At 42.7% G+C, this 21,649-nt stretch overlaps 1 protein-coding gene across 1 annotated transcript in view; it reads right to left on the minus strand.

Moving 5' to 3' along the window:
- Window positions 1-21,649, minus strand: part of maea (macrophage erythroblast attacher, E3 ubiquitin ligase) — a 234,885-nt gene that overhangs the window by 137,263 nt on the left and 75,973 nt on the right. The window contains exon 3 of the mRNA XM_072497540.1: window positions 3,641-3,844. Coding sequence (XP_072353641.1) covers window positions 3,641-3,844 — 204 coding nt within the window. The remainder of the gene's footprint in view (window positions 1-3,640; window positions 3,845-21,649) is intronic.

Here is a 21,649-nt window from a genome sequence, read left to right on the forward strand (position 1 = left end):
CATGCCACCCATCTTCACTTAAATAGAAATCTGCCAAAATACTCTTCGTACCTCAGTCATGCCATCTGCTTCCACATGAGAATTTTGTTTTACTTGGGAGGGTTATGAATCTTTGGAATTCTGTACCCCAGGAGGCTATGGAAGCTCAGTCATTATGTCTAAAGCAGAAATTGACAAATTTCTAAATGCCAATTACATAAGATTTTGGGGGATTGGGGGGGGGGGGGGGGGGGGGGGGGGGAGAGAATGCATTGAACTGGATGATCAACCATGGTGGTAATGAATGGCGCAACTGGCACAATGGGCTAAATGGCCTCCTCTTGCTTGTACGTTCCACAAGATGGTCTCCTTTTTGCCCCAAATTGGCTTCTTTCTTAGATCCCACTTTTATCATTTAAACCGTTAGAATATTTTTCTTGGTTCCCTTTAGATTTCCCCTAATTTGTTCTCATACATCCTCTTCAGCCTCCTTATCTTGTTTTTCAGTTGTTTACTGTATTTTGTATTCAGAGTAGGTCTCTTGAAGAATGTAACTATTGATTTTTATGTAGCAACAGCAAGGCAGAGCCTGGATTCTCCACGTATTGCTCACCATTTGACCCCTCATGGAAAGAAAATAGCCCAGTGTTAGAAACAGAATAGGAATAAGCAGGTCATTCTCAAGATGCCAGACTGTGGTAGCACAAAGATCAGTACTGGGGCCACACCTGTTGATAAATCAATTCTCTTTCCATAAGTTCTTCCGCAATGGGGCATGTTGTTGCGCTGGGGAGTGGAATTTGCAGCCCCAAGTTGACTTCCCTCTACTTCCTCTGCTGCCTCCATTCTGCCTCGCTGTTAAGTCGCTGAAACTCAAAGCGGCTTGTGCCTTGATGGACCAGATGGAGCCATGCTGATAAGTCCACAGTCTTCTCCTCCCAGTCAGCGGTGTTACTGCTTTGGGGCGGGCTTATACATTTTTCTTTGCTGCCCTTCGAACGTTGGCCAATGGAGAGCAGGGAGACGAGACCCTGCTGAGGGAGATAGTTTCCGGGCATCATGATGCAATGGCCAATACATCGAGTTGGTTCCGCAGAAGCATGGCTACAACATTAGGAGCTTCATGGAGGACGCTAGCCTTGGTCAGTCAGTCCTCCTATTTGATCCCCAGGATTCGATGCAAGCCGAGCCCTTGTTGTCAAAGACACGTAACATAGTCGATATAAATGATTTGGTTGTGGGGACAAAAAAGTAATATTACAAAATTTGCCGGTGATACAAAACTAGATGGGAATGAAGTTGTGAAGAGGCTTCAAGGGGATTTAGATGGGCTAAACAAGTGGGCAAGAACATGGCAGATGAAATACAACGTGAATAAGTGAAGTTATCCACTTTGGTAGAAAAAACAGAAAGGCAGAGGATGTCTGAAATGGTGAGAGGTTGTTAAGTGTTAATGTCCAAAGGGACCCGAGTGTCTGTTTATGAGTAACCAGACTATCAGCATGCAGGTGCTGCAGCAAGCAATTAGGAAGGCAAATAGTATGTTGGCCTTCACCATAAGGGGATCTGTGAGTACAATAGTAAATATGTTGTGCTCCAATTGTATAGATCCTTGGTGAAATCACACCTGACGTATTGTGTACAGGTTCAATCTCCTTATCCAAAGAAGGCCATACTTATCAAAGAGGGTGTGCAACAAACGTTCACCAGACTAAATCCTGGGAAGGCAGGGTGGAGGAGCGATGGGGAAACTGGGCCTGTATTCTATATAGAAGAGTTCTGAAAAATGAGACGATCTCATTGAAACTTACAGAACATTGGTGTTCCCTTCCTGATCAGTCGAGAGTGAGGGGTGGAATTTCCAACCACAGAGTGCTGTGAAAGCTCAATCACTGAGCATGTTCAAGACAGAATACTAATGACATCAAAGGATAGGGGGAGTGGGGCTCACCCATGATCTGTTTGAATGCAGGTTTGATGGGCCAAAGGGTCTACTCCTGCTCTTAGGTTCCTAAATCTATTGTGATTAAAATGATATGGAAATAAGGTTTATTTTAGAGAAAACAAAACGCTTTAAGATATCAAAATGAAATTTCTTAAGTTTATGATTGGGCATAATAAAGTTAGATCCAAAATATTACAACGGTTTTAAAGTTCCAGGGTGAAAGTTAGAAAGGTGTAAGAAATAAGTTCAGTTTTCTGGATTAGATCTTTGAAACATAGTTTCAATAGTTCAGCATGGAACTAGATGCGTCACTGAAGAATGAAGGGATTGATACATTGTTTAAAAACATTTTTTAACTGGCATGCTGAAAATATTTAGTTACCTGTGAAAAAAGTCAGAATACTTCAGACCAATATTTTGGCAGAAGTCCCTTATTGCGTAAAAACATAATTTCTGTCTATCATTAGCTGTATCATCCAAAATTCCTTACATTGTAAAAATATATTTTCAATGTAGTTAGAAGCTACTTACAAATATAGGCTTTAAAAATAACAAGTGAACTGAAAATTCCCCATCCAATTTTGTGTACTGTAGACCTTCAGTATATTTTTTTAATGTATGTTTATCTTGGCAAATTGACAAATCCAACATCAGGGCCGGTAGAAATGGAACAAGCGTTATAATTTCTGCTTATTTATGCCAGTTATTCTTGAGCACATTCACTGATTGAAGGAAAAAGTGCTTTAAAAACAATTAGGGAGTCTTCTTCTAATGAGCGATAATATACAATGACCCTTCTTGCTGTACTTCTCAACAGTTTGCAGGTATGGAAGCATCCTTGTTAACTCGTGGACTAGCAATCAAAGTGAATCAGTAAACAGCTAGCACTGAAGACATTGGTTTTTAGCAATTCAACCTCAAAAACTACACAACAATCTTCAGAATACTTACATTTATTATATATGCAGGGAAAGATATAATTGAATGTATACAGGGTAAGACATAATTGAATACATTGCAAAGTGATAATTCTGCTGACATCTGACTTTTTTTTTTAAATTACAAAAACATGTTACTCATGTTCCAAAGAGGGGTCATATTGGATTTGAAAGGTCAACTCTGCACAGATGTTGCCAGATCGGAATTTTTCCATTATTTTGGTTTTATTTCAAATCTTTAGCACCTGCAGTATTTTATGCAAATTTTGTGCAAATTTGAACAGATATTTAGTTAAGAAACCCAAGCAGAGAGAAAAATATACTCTCCAGTGAATCTAATAAAGCATAATTAAAATAGAGACAAAATCATTGACTTTGTAAAGACTCACAATGCACTTTGGAACAAATACTTTACTGATAAAAAAAATCAATTTGACATATTCCCTTAATTATTCTCTCGAATTATAAATTCCTTCAATCTATCAAAAGACCTGAAAAAATATTAAATGTGTCCCAGTATTTTTCTTAAATATTCCATCAGGATGTGGTGTATTTGTTATGCTATCAACTTATTACATTTGGACAAAAACTCTTGACAGTCATAAGTTGAGGTTAAGTAATAGTATAAAATTATACACTAACCTCCAACAGCATATCTAGCCAAATATGTAATTGTATGGCAAGTTAAAAGGGCAATTTTCCCTGAGGATCTCCATGTTCTGAGTTTCACTTTCATTGCAACATTTACAGTACAATTGTTGTTCTTAAGCACACTCACCTCAATTCCACTCTGTTTGGTCAGTTTAACAGCAGTGTTATAATAGCCACACCGCAGCAAATGCTCCACCATCATACGGTCCATGCGTTTTTTCTTCCACATATTAACCGCTGCTGCTTGGTCGCTGCTGTGTTCTTTCAAGTGTTCAATTCGACGTTTGCAAAGCTTTGCACTCTCATCTTCAGCTTGGATTGACTCAACTGCCTGCAGAAAGGACAAAATACACTCACTAAAAATCACTCCAGATGGAAAACTGATCTGCAAGGCATTCTTTTCGGCAATATGTGATTAAACAGGTGTGAAGTTGAGCACAAGGCTTCATTCACAACATAAGATTCCATTCAAAATGAGGATACAAGGATCGATGTAAGAAATAGAAGGGTAAAATCTACACAGACAGTAACCAGAGGCCAGAACTAAAACCGGGTCTCTGGCGCTGTGAGGCAGCAGTGCTAACCACTGTGCCGCCATGCCATTCTTAATTAAACTGCAGAATTCCAAGGCTGCACACTGCTTTACTGCCCGAGCTGAAAATTCTGTTTCTAATGTTAAAGTAAGTCCATCTCCAGAGAGAATCAAATCATCACCCCTTGACATTCACTGGCATTACCATCACTAGCAACATCCTGGGAGTTACCAATGACAAGAAACAGAACCAATCTAGACATATAAATATTGCGACTACAAGCAGAGGTTAGGAATCCTGCAGAGAGTAACTCACCTCCCGACTACAAAGCCTGTCCACCAACTACAAGTCACAAGTCAGGAACGTGATGGAATACTCCCCCCACTCTCCTGGCTAAAGGCAGCTTGAACAACACTCAATAAGCTCAATATCATCCAAGACAAAGCAGCCCATTTGATTGGCAACTCTTCCACAAACATTCACTACCGCCACCGACACACAGTCGCAGCAGTGTGCACCATCAGAAGGTGCGCTGCAGGAACTCATTAAGGCTCCTAAAGCAGCACCTGACAAACCCATGACCACTACCATCTAGAAGGACAAGGGCAGCAGAGACATGGGAAACCAACTACCGGCAAATTCCCCTCCAAGTCATTCACCATCCTGACTTGGGAATATAATCACTGTACCTCACTGTCACTGGGTCAAAAATCTGGAACCCCCTCCCCCTAACATCACTGTGGGTGTACCTAGACCACATGAACTGCAGCGGATCAAGAAAGCAGCTCACCACCACCTTAGAGGGCAATTAGGGATGGGCAACAAATGCCAGCCTAACCAATCACACCCACATCAATGAAAATGAAAAAAAAGTAGACGTTTCAATCAAGTATCTCATTTATACTCCTTACATTTTGCTAGTAATATTTTGAATTTTAAAAAAGTGTATCCTCCAACTCAGCAACCATCAGGAGGTGGATACTAGCATCTACAAGTACTGCAATACCAGTTCTGAAGAAGAGTCATATTGGGCTCAAAATGTTAATTCTGTTTCTCTCTCCACATATGCTGTCAGGCCTGTTGAGTTTTTCCAGCATTTTCTGTTTTTATTTTAGCTTTCCAGCATCCAATATATTTTGCTTTTATTTTAATGCAATACTAACTTTGTTATATAATGCAGGAAATGCTCAACAGGGAACAAGCTAGGTTAACAAGCTTAAATGTTAACTGAAATAGTCCCTCCCGCAGACCGGATTATTTCCAACTTGATGCTTTTATTTGAAATTTCCATCGTCCATTGTATTTTACTTCAATTGCACTATGCTGAAGGCTGGGGCGGGGAGTGGGGAAGGTGGTGTTGCATTACAGATTGTTGAGTTTGGGAAATTCTCCAGTCATGATTAATTTATTTATAAGTATTTTAAGCCTTCAGCATGAAATGCTAAATTAAAAAACTCAGGAATGCAAACTCTGGGCTCTCCGAATGCATACCTAGAATCACAGAATACCTACAGTGCAGAAAAAGCAATTTGGCCCATCGTGTCTGCACCGACTGTCAGAAAGAGCACCCAACCCAGGCCCACTCTATCCCCTTAACCCCACATCGCTTTTGGACATTTTGGGGGGCAATTTAGCATGGTAATCCACCCAACCTGCATATCTTTGGACTGTGGGAGGAAACTGGAGCACCAGGAGGAAATCCAAGCAGACACGAGGAGAACAAGCAAACTCCACAGTCACCCAAGGTCAGAGTCGAACCTGGGTCCCTGGCATTCCAAGGCAGCCATGATGCCCTACTGTGCCATCATGGTGCCCTCTCATCCCAGGGACTAGACTGGTGAATCTCTCTGCTAGTTAATGATTCATGCAAGTACTGCAATACCAGTTACACTGCAATACTAGAACACTCACCTGCAGTCTCTCTGAATTTAGATAATAATTTGCCTCTTGATTCCTCCTACTGAAGTGCATGACCGTTACTTCCCCACATTAAACTCCATTTAACTGGTATTCGACCAGTCACCCATTCATCTATATCCTACATCACCACATCATGCCCTTCCACCTATTTTGCATCATCAGCAAATTTGGAAAGCTTGTGTTCCTTCCTCCAGGTCATTAATGTAAATGATGAACAATTGCAGGGCAAGAACTGATCCCTGCAGTACTCCAATAGTTATATCTTTCCACTCTGAAAAGGACCCATTTATGCCAACTCTATGTGACAGTTTTCAATCCATGCTAACACACTTCCTCCAATTGCATGGGCTTTTACTTTTATGCACCAGCATCATATTCAGCACTTTGTCAAATGTTTTTTTAAAAGTTAGCCTTTCCAATTACTTGCTGCACCTGCATGCCAGCTTTCAGTGACTTACTGACGAGGATACCCAGGTCCCTTTGCACATCTAAACTTCCTCTCACCATTGAAGAAATATTCCACAGATGTGTTTGTCCTTCCAAAGTGGATAGCCTCACATGTTCCCGCATTCTATTCCATTAATCATGTTATTGCTCATAAGTCAGCCCAAATCCCTTTGAAGCCGCTTTGCACCTTCCTCGCGTCTAGCTTTGGGTTATCTGTAAACTTGGAAATATTACCTTTGGTTCCCATATCCAAATCATCGATATAAATTTCGAACTGTGTCCCCAAGTGCTTATCCGAGTCATGGCCTGCCAACACACGAGACTAGTTTATTTCTGCCCTTGTTTTCTGGCTGCTAACAAATCCCAAATCCATACAATTATGTTACCTCCAATTTAATGTACTTAAATTTGGCTAACCAACCTCCTCGAACAGTAACAAGTCTTACAACACCAGGTTAAAGTCCAACAGCTTTGTTTGTGCTCACCCCAGTCTAATGCCGGCATCTCCACATCATGGCAACCTCCTAGAGTCAGAGGTCTACAGTACAGAAAAGGTCCATCGCATCCGAGCCATTCAAAAACAGCCCAAGTATTCTAATCCCATTTTCCAGCATTTAGCCCAGAGACTTGTATGTCTTGCAAGTGCACATCTAAATATGTTATGAGGGTCTCTGCCTCCACCACCCTTTCCGACAGCGAGTTCCAGACTCCCACCATATCAAAACCTCCTGTCCCTTATTTTAAATCTATGTCCCCTGGTCACTGATTCCTCCACAAGGGGATCCCGTCTACTCAACTCCTCAGAACCGCCCCCCCCCCATCCCGCTGCTCCAAGGCAAACAACCCCAGTCTATCCATTCTCTCTTCATAACTAAAACTCTCCAGCCCAGGCAGCATTTTGGTAAATCTCCTCTGCACCCTTCCAATGCTATCACACCCCTCTCATAATATGGATTCCAGAACTGTACACAATAATCTAGATGTGGCCTAACCAACGTTTGATATCGTTCCAGCATAACCTCCCTGCTCTTAAATTCTATCCCTCGGCTACTAAAGGCAAGTATACCATATACCTTTTTAACCACTGTATCTACCTGCCTTGCTACCTTAAGGGACTGGTGCACGTGCACACCAAGTCCCTCTGGTTCTTGTTGCTTCCCAGGGTCCTACCATTGACGAATGTGATATAAAATAGTTACTTTAGAGTTACTAGTTAATGTAATGTAGAAATAAGCCACTTTGATTTTTGCAGTTAGGGACAAAGGAATTTGAGACCGCATGGAAAAAGCAGGAAGAGGTGTGTCTATGAGAGTGAGACTGCATTGATAGGGGCCAGAGAAAGGGATTGGAAGTGAGCCAATCAGAATAGATCGAACAGGTCAGGAGGGACATAGGCTGACCTATGTCCGTCGAGTATGTGAAACTTGATACCATTTGAATTGATTTTGCAGAGATCTCTTTGTCTTTTAGTCAGTCGTTTTCTGGAGTGTAAGAGGCAGGATGTCCTGTTACATTTCTGTAAGATGATTCAAGCTTGCAAGCTAAATAAATAACTTCTGTTCACGTGCGAATCCGTCTCAACTTTTATTGAGGCCAGACTGACAGAGAAAGAAATTTGGAGATCAACACCATTCATCATGTATTCCAATGCCTTGTTTGTCCTGCCCAAGTGCATCAACTCACACTTAACAAGATTGAACTCCATTTGCCACTCATCAGCCAACCTGACCAGCCAGTCAGTATCCTCCTGTAATCCAAGACTATTCTCCCCACTATTTATCACCTCACCATTTTTTGTATCATCCACAAACATCCTACACTCGAATCTTACCACAAATAGCAAGGGTTCCGACACTGATCCTGTGGGACCCCACTAGACACAGGCTTCCAGTCAGGAAAACACCCCTTGACCATCACCCTCTGCTTCCTGCACTCAGCCAATCTTGGATCCAACTTGCCGTTGGTCTCTTACCTCCGCTATCAGTCTCCCATGCGGTACATTACCAAAAACTAATTTCCTTCAACTCCTGATGCTCCCAATTCCCTTACATCTCCAATTCTGGGAAATTTCTTCCATCTTCCTCAGTGAAGACAGGCACAAAAGTAATAAATTTAGCTTCTGTGCCATTTCTCGATTCCCCATTATAAACTCTCTTAACTCTGCCTGCAATAGACCCATATTTGTCTTCGCCAAATATTACATTTTTACATATTGATGAAGCTTTTAATGCCCATTTTAGTTTTTTTGCTAGTTTACATGCATGTTCTATTCTCCAATCAGTTTCTTGGTCCTCCTTCGCTGCATTCTAAAATCCTCAGGTTTACTACTACTTCTATCAACTTCATGTGCCCTTGGTTTTAACCGGATACAATCCTTAACTTCAGTGGCTATAAGCTATGTAACCATTCTTTGAAAATTATTCATTTGTGACGAAGGTTAGCTGAAGATTTCAGCAGAAGTCAAGTATCCCAGTTCAGTTAAAAGCTATGTCTGGACTAAGCTGAGCAGTTTCTTTCCAAATAATTCAGAGGAACGAGAGAGCAGAAACAAACTGGAGCGGTTTCTGGAGGAATACAGTCAGAGTTTCTGCATGGTTCTGACAGGATTCAGGTCTTTTCTTTGAAGCAGTGTTGAAGGATCTCTTTTTCTCAAAGTAGATTATCCAGACATCTCTGTAAAGCAGGTATTTGTGAGTGCTAACTATCAACAGGGGATTGAGAGCAGAGGAGTTTTTTTTTTTTAATTGTTTGAGAATAAATATAGCAGTCAAGGGTTACTGTGCCACTGCATTGATTAGCATTGTTTAAAGGGTAATTGGAAGTTATTTTCTGGTGTGACGTTAAATATATTTTAATACTGTGTTAGTTATAATGTTTGTTTTAAGATATCATAACCCTATTTACAATATTGGAGCTCCTGTCCAGTATCATAGCCACTGTTGGGGTCAGGTCTGGGATCTTAATACATTGCCCATGTACTTTCCCAGTGCACCTCAGCCAATATACCCCTCATACCTTCATTATTTCCTTTGTTTAAATTTAACACTCTGACTTCAGATTGGCCCATCTCACTTTTAAACTGTAAAATTCAACAAATCATGGTCACTTATTCCTCAAGGTTACTTTTACAAGGTTATCAATTAGCCCTTTCTTGTTACATAATACTAGATCTAAAACTGCCCGTTTTCTGGGTTGGTCCCTCGACATACTGTCTGGAAAACCATCCCCAACACACTTCAGAAACTAGTCCTCCACAGCATTAGTGTTCATTAGATTTACCCAGTCTAGATGCAGATTGAAGTCACTCAAGAAAACTATATTAACCAGGCTACATGCTTCTCTAATCTCCTGATTTACACCATATCCCACACTACCGCTTTGGTGGCCTATAAACAATTCCGACCAACCCCTTCGACCTTAGCTGCACCCAAAGAGATTCCACATTTAATTCTTCCGATCAGAGATCCTCTTTACTAATGTACTGATCCCAATCCTCATCAGCGCAACACTTCCTTTTCCCTTTTGCCTGTCCTTCCCAAATGTTGAATTTCTCAAAAATTCAGTTCCCAGTCTTGGTCACCCTGGAGTCACGTTTCCGATCAGATCGTATCCTTTTACCTCAAAGATTTGCCTTTTTGCAAATAGTGCGTGCATTCAGGTGAAGTGCCCTTAATTTTATCTTTTTATACCACTACAATGAATAGTACCACTCTTATGTCCCATCATATAACCCAGCAATTCTTTCCCTCACTTTTAATTACAGAAGAGACCCTTTGGCCCATCGAGTCTGCACCAACACATGAAAAACATCTGACCTAACCACCTGGTCCCATTTACCAGCACTTGGTCCATAGCGTTGAATATTATTTACATGTTCAATTTCCATTTAAAGTTACTATTGTATCTGCATTCATGGCAGTGCAGTCCAGATCATAAAAATATATTATTTCTGTTTGGTTCGTTTGACAATTACCTTAAACCAGTGTTCCCTAGTTATTTACCCTCCAGTGAAAAACCATCCCCTATTTACTCCATCAAAACTGCTCAATTTTGAGCATCGTATTAAATCTCTCTTTTAAAGTTATTTACAGAGAACAATCACAATTTATTTAGTTTCTCCATGTAACAGAAGTTCACATGTAACAGAAGTTCAGAATCCGGGGCATCTTTCTGGTAAATTGTACACGGTCTCAGAGGTGTTTTAATAACGTTCAGCAAAGGAGGAACTAGGTCATATTCTCGAGCAAAACATTTCTATAGGTTAAACAGAATAAAACATTTCTATAAGTGAAACAGGACATGAAATAGATGAAAAGTCACGATCCAAAACATTAATGGTTTCTCCTCCTACAGATTATCATAGAATTTACAGTGCAGAAGGAGGCCATTCGGCCCATCAAGTCTGCACCGGCTCTTGGTAAGAGCACCCTACCCAAGGTCCACACCTCCATCCTATCCCCATAACCCAGTAACCCCACCCTACACTAAGGGCAATTTTGGACACTATGGGCAATTTAGCATGGCCAATCCACCTAACCTGCACATCTTTGGACTGTGGGAGGAAACCGGAGCACCAGGAGGAAACCCACGCACACACGGGGAGGATGTGCAGACTCCGCACAGACAGTGAGCCAAGCCGGAATTGAACCTGGGACCCTGGAGCTGTGAAGCATTTGTGCTATCCACAATGCTACCGATGCTGCCAGACCAGAGTATTTTCTGATTTTCCATTCTATTAACCTACCTACTAAATATTTACACCCCAGTTATTGTCACATAATTTACAACTCCAAACAGCTTGACCAAGGGTAGATGAACAAAAGATTCAGATGTGTGAGAAGAAGTGGGGAAATCTCATTATTGGCCCCCATGTTTGGAGAGGAGAGATCACTTCCCATGCCTACAACTAAAATAGTGAGTACAAGTTAACGGTCATCAGCAGTGTTTATTTGTCAGGGACACAAAGCAAAGTTTATGCAGATTCTCAAACTAAGTTTTGGTACCGCCAAAGACAGCAAAGTGCTATGATTGTATTACCTCCAACAATGCATTATTCAAAGGAGACAAACCTATAACAGGGGTACATTCAACAATTTTATATTTGCCTCACTTTGGTTCTAAAGTAGCACTATATCGTGATTTTCAGAGTTTAAAGGATTGCTTCAGTCAACAGTAAACTATTACTTTAACAATTATTTCCACTTTATTAACACTAATTAATGATAGTGACACTAGGGAAAACTCACAAATATAACATCAGAAGGCATCCTGGAAACAGTCAATTAACTTTCAATGTTGAATAATCTGAATGTTAATCTACAAATTGCAACTACGATCTAATTCAGGCTAATGCATTGGATCAAAGAACAGACTTTGCCAAATTTTGACAGGTGCAGCTGGGAAAGTTAAACTCTTCCATTTACTAAATAATAATCTTTATTATTGTTACAAGTAGGCTTACATTAACACTGCAATGAAGTAACTGTGAAAGGCCCCTAGTCTCCACACTCCGGTCGCCTGTTCGGGAACACCGAGGGAGGATTCAGAATGTCAAATTCATCTAACAAGCACATCTTTCGAGACTTGTGGGAGGAAACCGGAGCACCCGGAGGAAACCCACACAGACACGGGGAGAACGTGCAGACTCTGCACAGTGAACCCAAGCCGGAAATCGAACCCCCGGTCCCTGGCTCTGTGAAGCCACAGTCATAACCACTGTGCTACCGTGCCGGCAATAACTGGCAGGTTTTTTTATCCAAGAACTTGAAAACAATCTCTACCAGCCGGATTCTCCCTTCTGCCAGCAGCGCACCTCTTCCCACAGGTTTCCCAGCAGGGTGGGGTGGCCACCAAGGAACACACTGCTGGGGAGATGGAGAATTCACCAGTCAAGAAAAACAAAGTAATGGTGTGTAATTGCTACAAAATTCATCAATTCACAGTTCCAATTTTGTCCGACTAGTTTTGAAAAAACGACTTGCATTTACATACAGTGCTCTTCACAACCAGACATCTTAAAGGGCTACCTCGCCAATAGAATACCATGGGCGAGCTTCTCTCTTTCCCAGACGCTGATTTCATAATCGCCGACCGCGTGGAGAATCCCTTTTTACACCGAAATCAGGGGCAGCGCCCGTTTGACGCAGGTTTCATATTCTCCACCCCCTCCGAAATGGCGGTGCATGCCGCATACCATTGGGACGGCCTCAGCACATCACCTGAAAGCCCTCCTCTGGTGGCCGAGTTCACTTCTGGTCTCAGCAGTGTGGGAACCGGGCGTGGCGGCAGACTGTGTCCAATGCTGCCACGTCGGGCAGGAGCCATGCTGCCAGGAGGGGGTGGCCAGGAAGACACTACCTGGCAGGTCAGGTCCGTGCACGGCTGGTGCCGTGTTTTATCCAAACATTTCATCCAAAAAATGGCACCTTCAAACAGCGCAGCACTCCCTCAGGATTGCACTGGAGTATTATCCTTAAATCTTTATGAAGTTCTGGAAAGGGTCTTGAATCTGGAATCTTGCGAGTCAGACAAGTGTTGCCAACTAAGTCATGGTTGACACTGACATGCTTACTGAGTAACTACCCCAAAAGTTTCAACTCGCCACGATCTATTGTTTTGTTATAGCGTAGCCTGTGGAAAACAAAGTAACTCAGACCGCAACTTTCTGATTTCCACATTTAACTACGCACGCGTTTACTCCAGAGGTTGTCTCATTGTTGATGCTACAAAATCTGAGCCAATCATTTACTTAACAGAAGCACAATGCAATTATTTTATTTACTTTAACGTATTGCTTCCTTGATTTGAGCTAACAGGGATTTGGGTGCTCTCAAAATACAAAAAGGTTAGCATGGAGGTCCAGTAAGCAATTAGGAAGGCAAATGGAATTTTAGCTTTAATTGATAGGGCTGGTGGACTGTCAAGGTAGGTAAGTGACCATACCTAGAGTACGGTGTACAGTTTAGGTCTCCTGATTTGAGAAGACATATCCTTGCATTGGACGCAGGTCAGAGAAGGTTCACTGGGCTGATTCATGGAATGAAATAATGAAGGGGTTATTTTGTGAGGAAAGGAGCTTTGGAGTTTAGCAAACAAAAGGCTTTTTAAAAAATTCATTTATGGGATCTGGGAGTCACTGGCTAGGCCAGCATTTGTTGCGTATCTCTAGGTGGTGGAGAGTTGCCTTCTTGAACCACTGGAGATCCTTGGGGTGTAGGTACATCCACAGTGGTGTTCTGGAGGGAAACAGATGATTCTGAGGTCCATGACATGAAGGCCAAATCACAGCGTCTTTATAGAGACAGATAGGTTCTTGATTAACAAGGGGATCAAGGGTTATGGGGAGAAGGTAGGAGACTGGGAATGAGAAAATATCAGCCATAATTGAATGGCAGAGCAGACTCGATGGATCGAGTGGCCTAATTCTGCTCCTATTTCTTATGGTCTTATGACAGAGTAGAGGCAGATTCACTCTTGGGGAAATCTGGAATTGGGGGCATATTTCCAATTTAAGATGGAAATGAGCAGGAATTCCTTCTCTCAGGGTGTTGTGAATCTTTGGAATTCTCTACCCCCAACACCGGTGGAGAAGGGATTACTGGGTATATTCAAGGCCGAGGTAGTCAGATTTTTGAACGATAGAGAAGTCAAGGGTTATGGGATTAAATAAAAGCCAAGATCGGATTAGTCACAATCTTATTGAATAGCAGACTTGAGGGGCTGTATGGCCTACTCCTGTTTCAATTATGTTCTTAAGCTTGACGAGAAAACGAGGAAACCCACAGCAGTAATTTTATAAAAAGGTAATTATGAGGAAGCATTGTACACAGCAGCATTAAATTGGTTATCCGTATTTAAACAATTTATAGAACAGGAGGCAATTTATTCCCATTGTGTTTGTACCAGTTTTATGCTAGAGCTATCCAAAACTAAACAGTTCTATTCTTACTTTACTGCCTTTCACTACTTCTCCTTCAGCTATTTATCTAATTTTCCATTAAAAGATGCAACGATCTCGGACTGTGGCAAACGAGTTCATGTTCCAACAATCCTCTGGGTATAGAAATTTCTTCTCGCCTTTCACTTCATTCTCAATTTTTAATTAATAAACTCACGTTATTGATTTCCCCATCCACATGAAACACTGCTTATTTAATGTCAAAAAACATTCAGATTAAAAACAAAACTTCAGTTCCAATGAAACTAATCTCCAGTCCTTCCAAATAATTATAAATTTCTCATCCATAGTGTAATTTCCAGTGAATCCACACCGCACGTCCTCGATGGCTTTAATGTCCCAGTGCGGAGGTCCTTTGGGGTGTTTAGACGTCAGTGTTTTGAGGTCTAACAAGAAAACAAACGAACAATTGAACACAATTAGCACAAGTTTTTTATTCTTGTACTCTATTCCCTTTCCACAAACCTCCAAGCTAAAGCTGGGAGACAGTGGACAGTTGGATAGTCACAGCCAGTAATCCACAAAGGTTCATGGAGCATCCGTGTCAAATTTAGCTGCCCTCAGAAATTTAACACTATCCTCTACCTACTCCACAATTACATGCAACCAATGATCCTCATGAGTGGAACCACCACAAACACTATCTCAGGTGAAGACAGGGGTTAATGCTGCACCTCACTGCCTGCAAATTATCCACAGGTTTTGAAATAATCTACAGAGCAGACTGTTCAACCTTCCCTGCCTTCAATCAAAAACCAACACCACACCAACCTCAATACAGGCATTCAGTTTGCAGCTGACGCTCAAGCTCACTCATAAATTGAGCACCAGGTCACTGTCAACTCCTTCGTCAAAGCAGATGAGAAAATGAACCTTTAGTTGAACATATGGAAAAGTAAAGGTCCTCTTCTAACCAGTCCCCACAGCACCTCCACCTGTCAATTACAATTAACGTAATCCTGGAAAATGTGGACCAGATCTTGGGAGCCTCTTCTTCTGAACAAAACCTGTACAACCAAAGGAATGTCACAGTGCAGAAAGAGGCAATTTAGCCCATCATGTCTGCACCAGCCAATAAGGAGAAAAAAGAAACAAGCCGTTCATTGTAATCCCATTTTCCAACACCTGGTCTGTAGCCTTGTAGGTTACAGCACTTTGGATGCAGATCCAGGCAACTTTTAAACGTGTTGAGCATTTCATGCCTCAAACACCAACTTAGGCAGTGAATTCCAGATGCTCACCACCCTCTGGGTGAAAAAGCTGTGGTGCTAGGCTGACAAGACACAGGCCAAAATAGAAACTGCCAAACAAAGCCCTGGCTGAAATCAATATTGGGCGTCTGCAAGGGCACTCAAGTCAACACAGAAACTCAGTATCATTATATGGATTTTGTGATGACCAATTCACGTAGCTAACACTTTTACACAAAAGAACAAGACCATGCTATGAATATGTAACTGACTTCCAGACAGAAGTGATCAACTTTGCAGCAGGACGAACAATAAGGGGCCATCAGACTCCATTATGTGCTGAGAGCTGGTCAGACAGCAGTGTTTCAGAGGACAATGGATTTTGATTGAACCACCCTGGCTGAACTAGGGTATCCTATTTAGTCCTATCAATGAGTTTAATCTGAATGGGACAAAATCCTGGAACTCCCTCCCTAACAGCACTGCCGGTGCACCTACACCTCAGGGACTGCAGCTGTTCAAGGCGGCCTTCACCTTCAAGGTGGTGAAGTACCACCACCTTCTGAAGGGCAACTAGGGATGCACAATAAATTGTGGCCTAACCAGCAACGTCCACATTCCAAAATGAATTAAAAAAGAATAGAACTCAGGCCAGGTATGGATGTGCACTCATGACTCTGTGCTAGCAGAACCGGTATAAAAGAAGGAACATCAGAACCTTTCGTCATTGAGAACCTGGATGCTCCCGGGCACAACCATCGCAAGAGGCGGCTCTGAGCTCCAAGCTTAGCAGAAGGTATACACATCGAGTGATCGTAGCCAGGCCAGTCTCCTTCACTAAAGGAGGGTAATACGTAGAGCTCAGCTGTGAGTGTAAGTAATATACTTTGTGAGTAATGGTGAAGATTGTACTACCCAAATCAAAACAGAAGAATTAGGAATCAAGCTGGGTGAAACCGCAAACCTGATTTTGTCCTTTATTCATCTCATAAGGAACCTGGGTAAACATTTTTGAATAATAAACTGGTCGAAGTGTCTGATAATTCACTACACAACAAATTTTTTCCTTATGCCCCCTCTAAACCTTCTATCAAGCACTTTAAATCTATGCTCTCTGGTAACAGACTCCTCAGCTGAGGGAAAAAGAAGTCATTCCAATCTACACTGTTTAGGCCCCAGTTTCACATTCAACTTTTTAAAAAATTCATTTTACAGGATGTGGGCATTGCAGCTTAGGCCAGTATTTATTGCGCACTAGGTCACCCTTGCACATAAACATATAAATTAGGTATGATGTGGAGATGCCGGTATTGGACTGGGGTGAGCACAGTAAAAAGTCTTACAACACCAGGTTAAAGTCCTTCCTGTTGGACTTTAACCTGGTGGTGTAAAACTTCTTAATATAAATTAGGAGTAAGAGTAGGCCACTTGGTCCCTTGACCACGCTCCACCATTCAGCAAGATCATGGCTTATCTGATTGTAACCTCAACCGCACATTCCTGCCGAGCCTCGGAAACCTTTCACTCCCTTTTTAAATCAAGAAGTTTCACCCCCTTGTTAATCAAGGTCTGCCTTAAAAATATTCAAAGACTCTACTTCCACTGCTTTTTGAAGAACAGGGTTTAAGACTCAAGACCCTCAGAAACAATTTCTCCTCATCGGTCTCAAATGAGCAGCCCTTATTTTTAAACAATGACTCCTAGTTCTAGATTCTCAAGAGGAAAAATCCTCTCATCCACCCGGTCAAGACCCCTCAGGATCTTTGGTTTCAATCAAGTCGCCTGTTACTCTAAACTCCCAGTAGATGCAAACCTCACGTATCCAACCTTTCCTCGCAAGACAACCCACCCATTCCTGGAATTAGTCCAGTTAGCATTCACCCAACTGCCTTTTCCCCACTTACATCTTTCCTTAAATAAGGAAACCAATACTGTACATAACACTCCAGATGGGGTCTCACCAATGTCCTGTCCAACTGAAACATAACCTCACTACTTTTGTCATCAATTTCTCACAATAAATATTTGATTAGCTTTCCAAATTACTTGCTTACCTGTATACTTTGCGATTCATACGCTAGGACACTCAGATCCTACATTCCTACCTATCTTTGCGTTAACAGCAAATTTAGCAACCACACCTTCAGTCCATCTATTATTTACATAAATTGTAGCCCCCTCTGTTCTGAGGAAAACAACCCTAGCTTATCCAATCTCTCCTCATAGTTGCAATTTTTAGGCAACATTCTTGTTAATCTCCTGCACTCCCTCCAGAATTTCCTGTAATGTGGTGACCATAACTGTGCATAAAACTCCAGCTGTGGCCTAACAAGCATTTTATACAGTACCATTGTTACATCCTTGCTTTTGCATTCAATACCTCGACAAATTAGGGAAAACATTCCAAATCATAGAATTTACAGTGCAGAAGGAGGCCATTCAGTTAGAGTCTGCACCGGCCCTTGGAAAGAGCACCCTTCTCCCGATCCCTGTAACCCAGTAACACCACCTAATCTTTTTGGATGCTTGCATGGCCACCTTATCCAACTGTCTGGCCACCTTCAAACACCTGTGGAACCACCACCTCCAATGTGTCACCTCAGTAAATGCCATGAGCACAGTCAAAGTTTCCCAGGCAACTCTTGTGTGCTTTGGAGATTTGGATGACTTATGAAAGGTAACTCAAAGCTCTGTTGGAAGTACCACCAGCATGTTTTAGAAGATGTTTTGAATCCGGGGAAGGCAAAGAAGGCTGTCCAACAACGGCATTCTCTCCCAAGACAACTTGTCCAGCATCAAGGCACTAATGACTCAGGTGGAACATGTAATTCACATGGCTATACAAGACGCCCAAAGAAAATGTTCTGAATGAAGTTGCAGCTGGAGGTTGCCAGGAGGGCAGCAGAAAATCTTAAGGACGTCCTCAAAGCATCCCTGAAGAAATCAAACATCACTGCCGCCCATGGTTTGTGACATAGAGAAAGCTCATCCGAGAAGACACCAAACTCAAGAGACTTCATTGGGAACATGTAGTGGCAAAGTCAGGATCTCTCCTGTATGTGGCAGAATCTGCAGATTGCACACATGACTCAACCATCTTCGAACCCATTGAATCATAGAATCTATGGCAGAGACAGGCCCTTTGGCCCAAACTGGCCCATGCCAACCAAAAAGCCCATCTTAGTTAACCCCATTTGCCTGCATTTGGCCCATATCCCTCCAAACCTTTCCTACCCATGTATCTGTCCAAATGCCTTTTAAATGTTGTCAATGTCCCTCCTTAACCACTTCCTCCAGCAACTCATTGCACAGAAGTATAACCAACTGTGCAAAAACATTGCTCCTCAGGTTCCCATTAATTATTACCCCTCTTAATTTAAACCTATGCCCTCTAGTTCTCTATCCCCCCCAACCCAAATCGTTGATGTAGATAACAAACAGCAATGGGCTCAGCACTGACTCGAGGCACACGACCAGTCACAGGCCTCCAGTCCGACAAGCATTCTTCCACCATTACCCTCTGCTTCCCACCATCAAGCCCATTATATATCCAATTTTCCAGCTCTCCCTGAAGAAGGAGACATGCAGACTCTGCACAGTCAGTTACCCAAGCCGGGAATTGAACCGGGACCCTGGCGTTGTGAAGCAGTGCTAACCATTTAATCCAACAGGTTTTCCCTGCTCCCTGCCATGCTCCTGCCTATCATGTATATTAAGCGTGCTGTTGCGGAGTACTGAATCTTCTTTCAGCCCTCATTTGCTTCCCTGCTGCTGAAGATCCCACCCCCTGCCAATCTAATTTAAACCCTTCCTTGTAGCACTGGCAACTCTGCCACCTAGGATATTGGTCCCCCTCCAGTTCAGATGCAACCCATCCCGCTTAAACACGCCACCTCTGCCGCAGAAAATATCCCAATGATCTAAGAATCGGAATCCCTGCCCCCGCATCAATCATTTAGCTACACATTCATCTGCTATATTCTCCTGTACTTACTCTCAGTAGTATTGGAAGTAATCCAGAGATTACCACCCTCATGGTCTGTTTTTTAACCTTTTTCCTAGCTTTCTATAATCACTCCTCGGGACGTATTTCTATTTATGTCATTTGTGCCAACGTGCACAGTGACTTCTGGCTGCTCACCCTCCCCTGAGAATATTCTGCAGTCTCTCAGAGATATCCTTGACTCTTGCACCCGAGAGGCAACACACCATCCTGGACTTCAGTTTGCGGCCACAGAATCTCCTGTCTGTCCCCCTAACTATCGAGTCTACTATCACTACTGTGCTGTTTATCTTTACCCTTTCCCGCTGTGCCCCAGAACCAGTCGTAATGCCACAGATCTGGTTATTGCTTCTTTCACTCAACAGTCAACCCCCCACCCCCCAAACCGTATCCAAACGGGTATTCTTGTTGACGAGGGGAATCTCCACAGGGTACTCCTGCATTCTCTGCCTGCTCCCTTTGCCCTTCCTGGTGGTCACCCAGCTACTCGCTGCCTGAACCTTAGGTGTGACCGCCTCACTAAACTCTTATCTATAAAGTGCTCAACATCCCGATTACCCTGAGTGCATCCAGCTTTAGCTCCCTAATGCTATTTGCCAGGAGCTGCAGCCAGGTGCACTTCCCACAGGTATAGTCATCAGGGACAACGGATCTTTCCCTGAGCTTCCACATCCTGCTGGAGGATCATATCACTGCCATCTCAACTTCCCAAGACTAAAGAGGAAAGTTAAGAGGATGTTACCCGAGATTACCTCTACTTTGCTGAGACGGCACTAGCTAAAGCCTCTCGAGCCAACGCCTCACCAACCAAGCACTCTGCTGCAAATTCCTAATAGCACACCTCTCTCATGGCGTCCCTCCCTTGCTCTTTCGCTTGCTTGTGGTCCTCACAAGTGACTTTTTTTTGGTTAGAACTCGAGTAGAAGCAAGTCATCCTTGATCCCGAGGGACTGTCCAGGAAGAACCACCCCAGACTAGTTCTCTAATGACATGGGTTCAAATCCCACAATGGCAACCTGTGGGATTCAATTACAAGTAATAATTTTAAAATCTAGTATAGAAAGTTAGTCTCAGTAACGGTGACCATGAAAGTATCAATGATCGTCGTGAAAATCCATCCAGTTCACTAATGTCTTTCAGGAAAAGAAATTAGCCACTCTCACCTGGTCTGGCCTCTATGACTCCAGACCTACAGCAATGTGGCTGACTCTTAACTGCCCTCAGAAAGGGCCTAGTAAGCCATTCAGCTCATGGACAATGAGGGACAGGCGTTGGCAGCAATGCTCACGTCCAATGAAACAATTTAAAAGTGGCTTCATTTACCTGCACTCTCTATCGTATAGTTATATAGTTAATACTCCAGGACTCAGTATTCATCAATACACTTCATTTTCCATTGAATGAATGCAAGCTTGTTTTTTATTTCTTCCAAACATTAGCATTAAATGGAATTAATGAGGTTACGAAAAATAACAAAATCCAGCAACAGAAAAGTTTAAACAAAAAAAATGGTAAAACGACTTCCGGGTGCGGCGATGACCAGCTGAGTCGCACGTTTCGGCAGCTCCCGGTGAAACGGACTTTTGGGCTCTTGATAGGAGCCCCAACGGCAATTTTAACGGCTAAAAACACCGTGCGGTAAACCAGAAGGGAATTCCCCCTGGACACGGATGGAAAAAGGAGAGGAAAGTGGCCGGATTGCAGCGGATCCTTTGGAACAGCGGCAAGGAAGGCAAGCAAAAACCAAGATGGCGTCGGAAGGTGGCAGTTTCACATGGGGCCCTGAACAACAAGAGTTCTTGAAATGCTGCGTGGAAGAGATAAAAAAGGAAATGAAGAAAGAGCTGTTGGCCCCGATACTACAGGCGATTGAAGGGCTAAAGGAGGAACAAAAGACCCAGGAGCGGGAGCTTCGGGTCGTGAAGGCGAAGGCAGCCGAGAAAGAGGACGATATACAGGGCCTGGTGGTGAAGACGGAGATACAGGAGGCACATCAGAAACGATGTGTGGAGAGGTTGGAGGCACTGGAAAACAACACAAGGAGGAACAACCTGAGGATTCTTGGTCTTCCTGAAGGTGTGGAGGG

This window comes from Scyliorhinus torazame, chromosome 3 (genome assembly GCF_047496885.1).
Source record: "Scyliorhinus torazame isolate Kashiwa2021f chromosome 3, sScyTor2.1, whole genome shotgun sequence".
Taxonomy (NCBI): domain Eukaryota; kingdom Metazoa; phylum Chordata; class Chondrichthyes; order Carcharhiniformes; family Scyliorhinidae; genus Scyliorhinus; species Scyliorhinus torazame.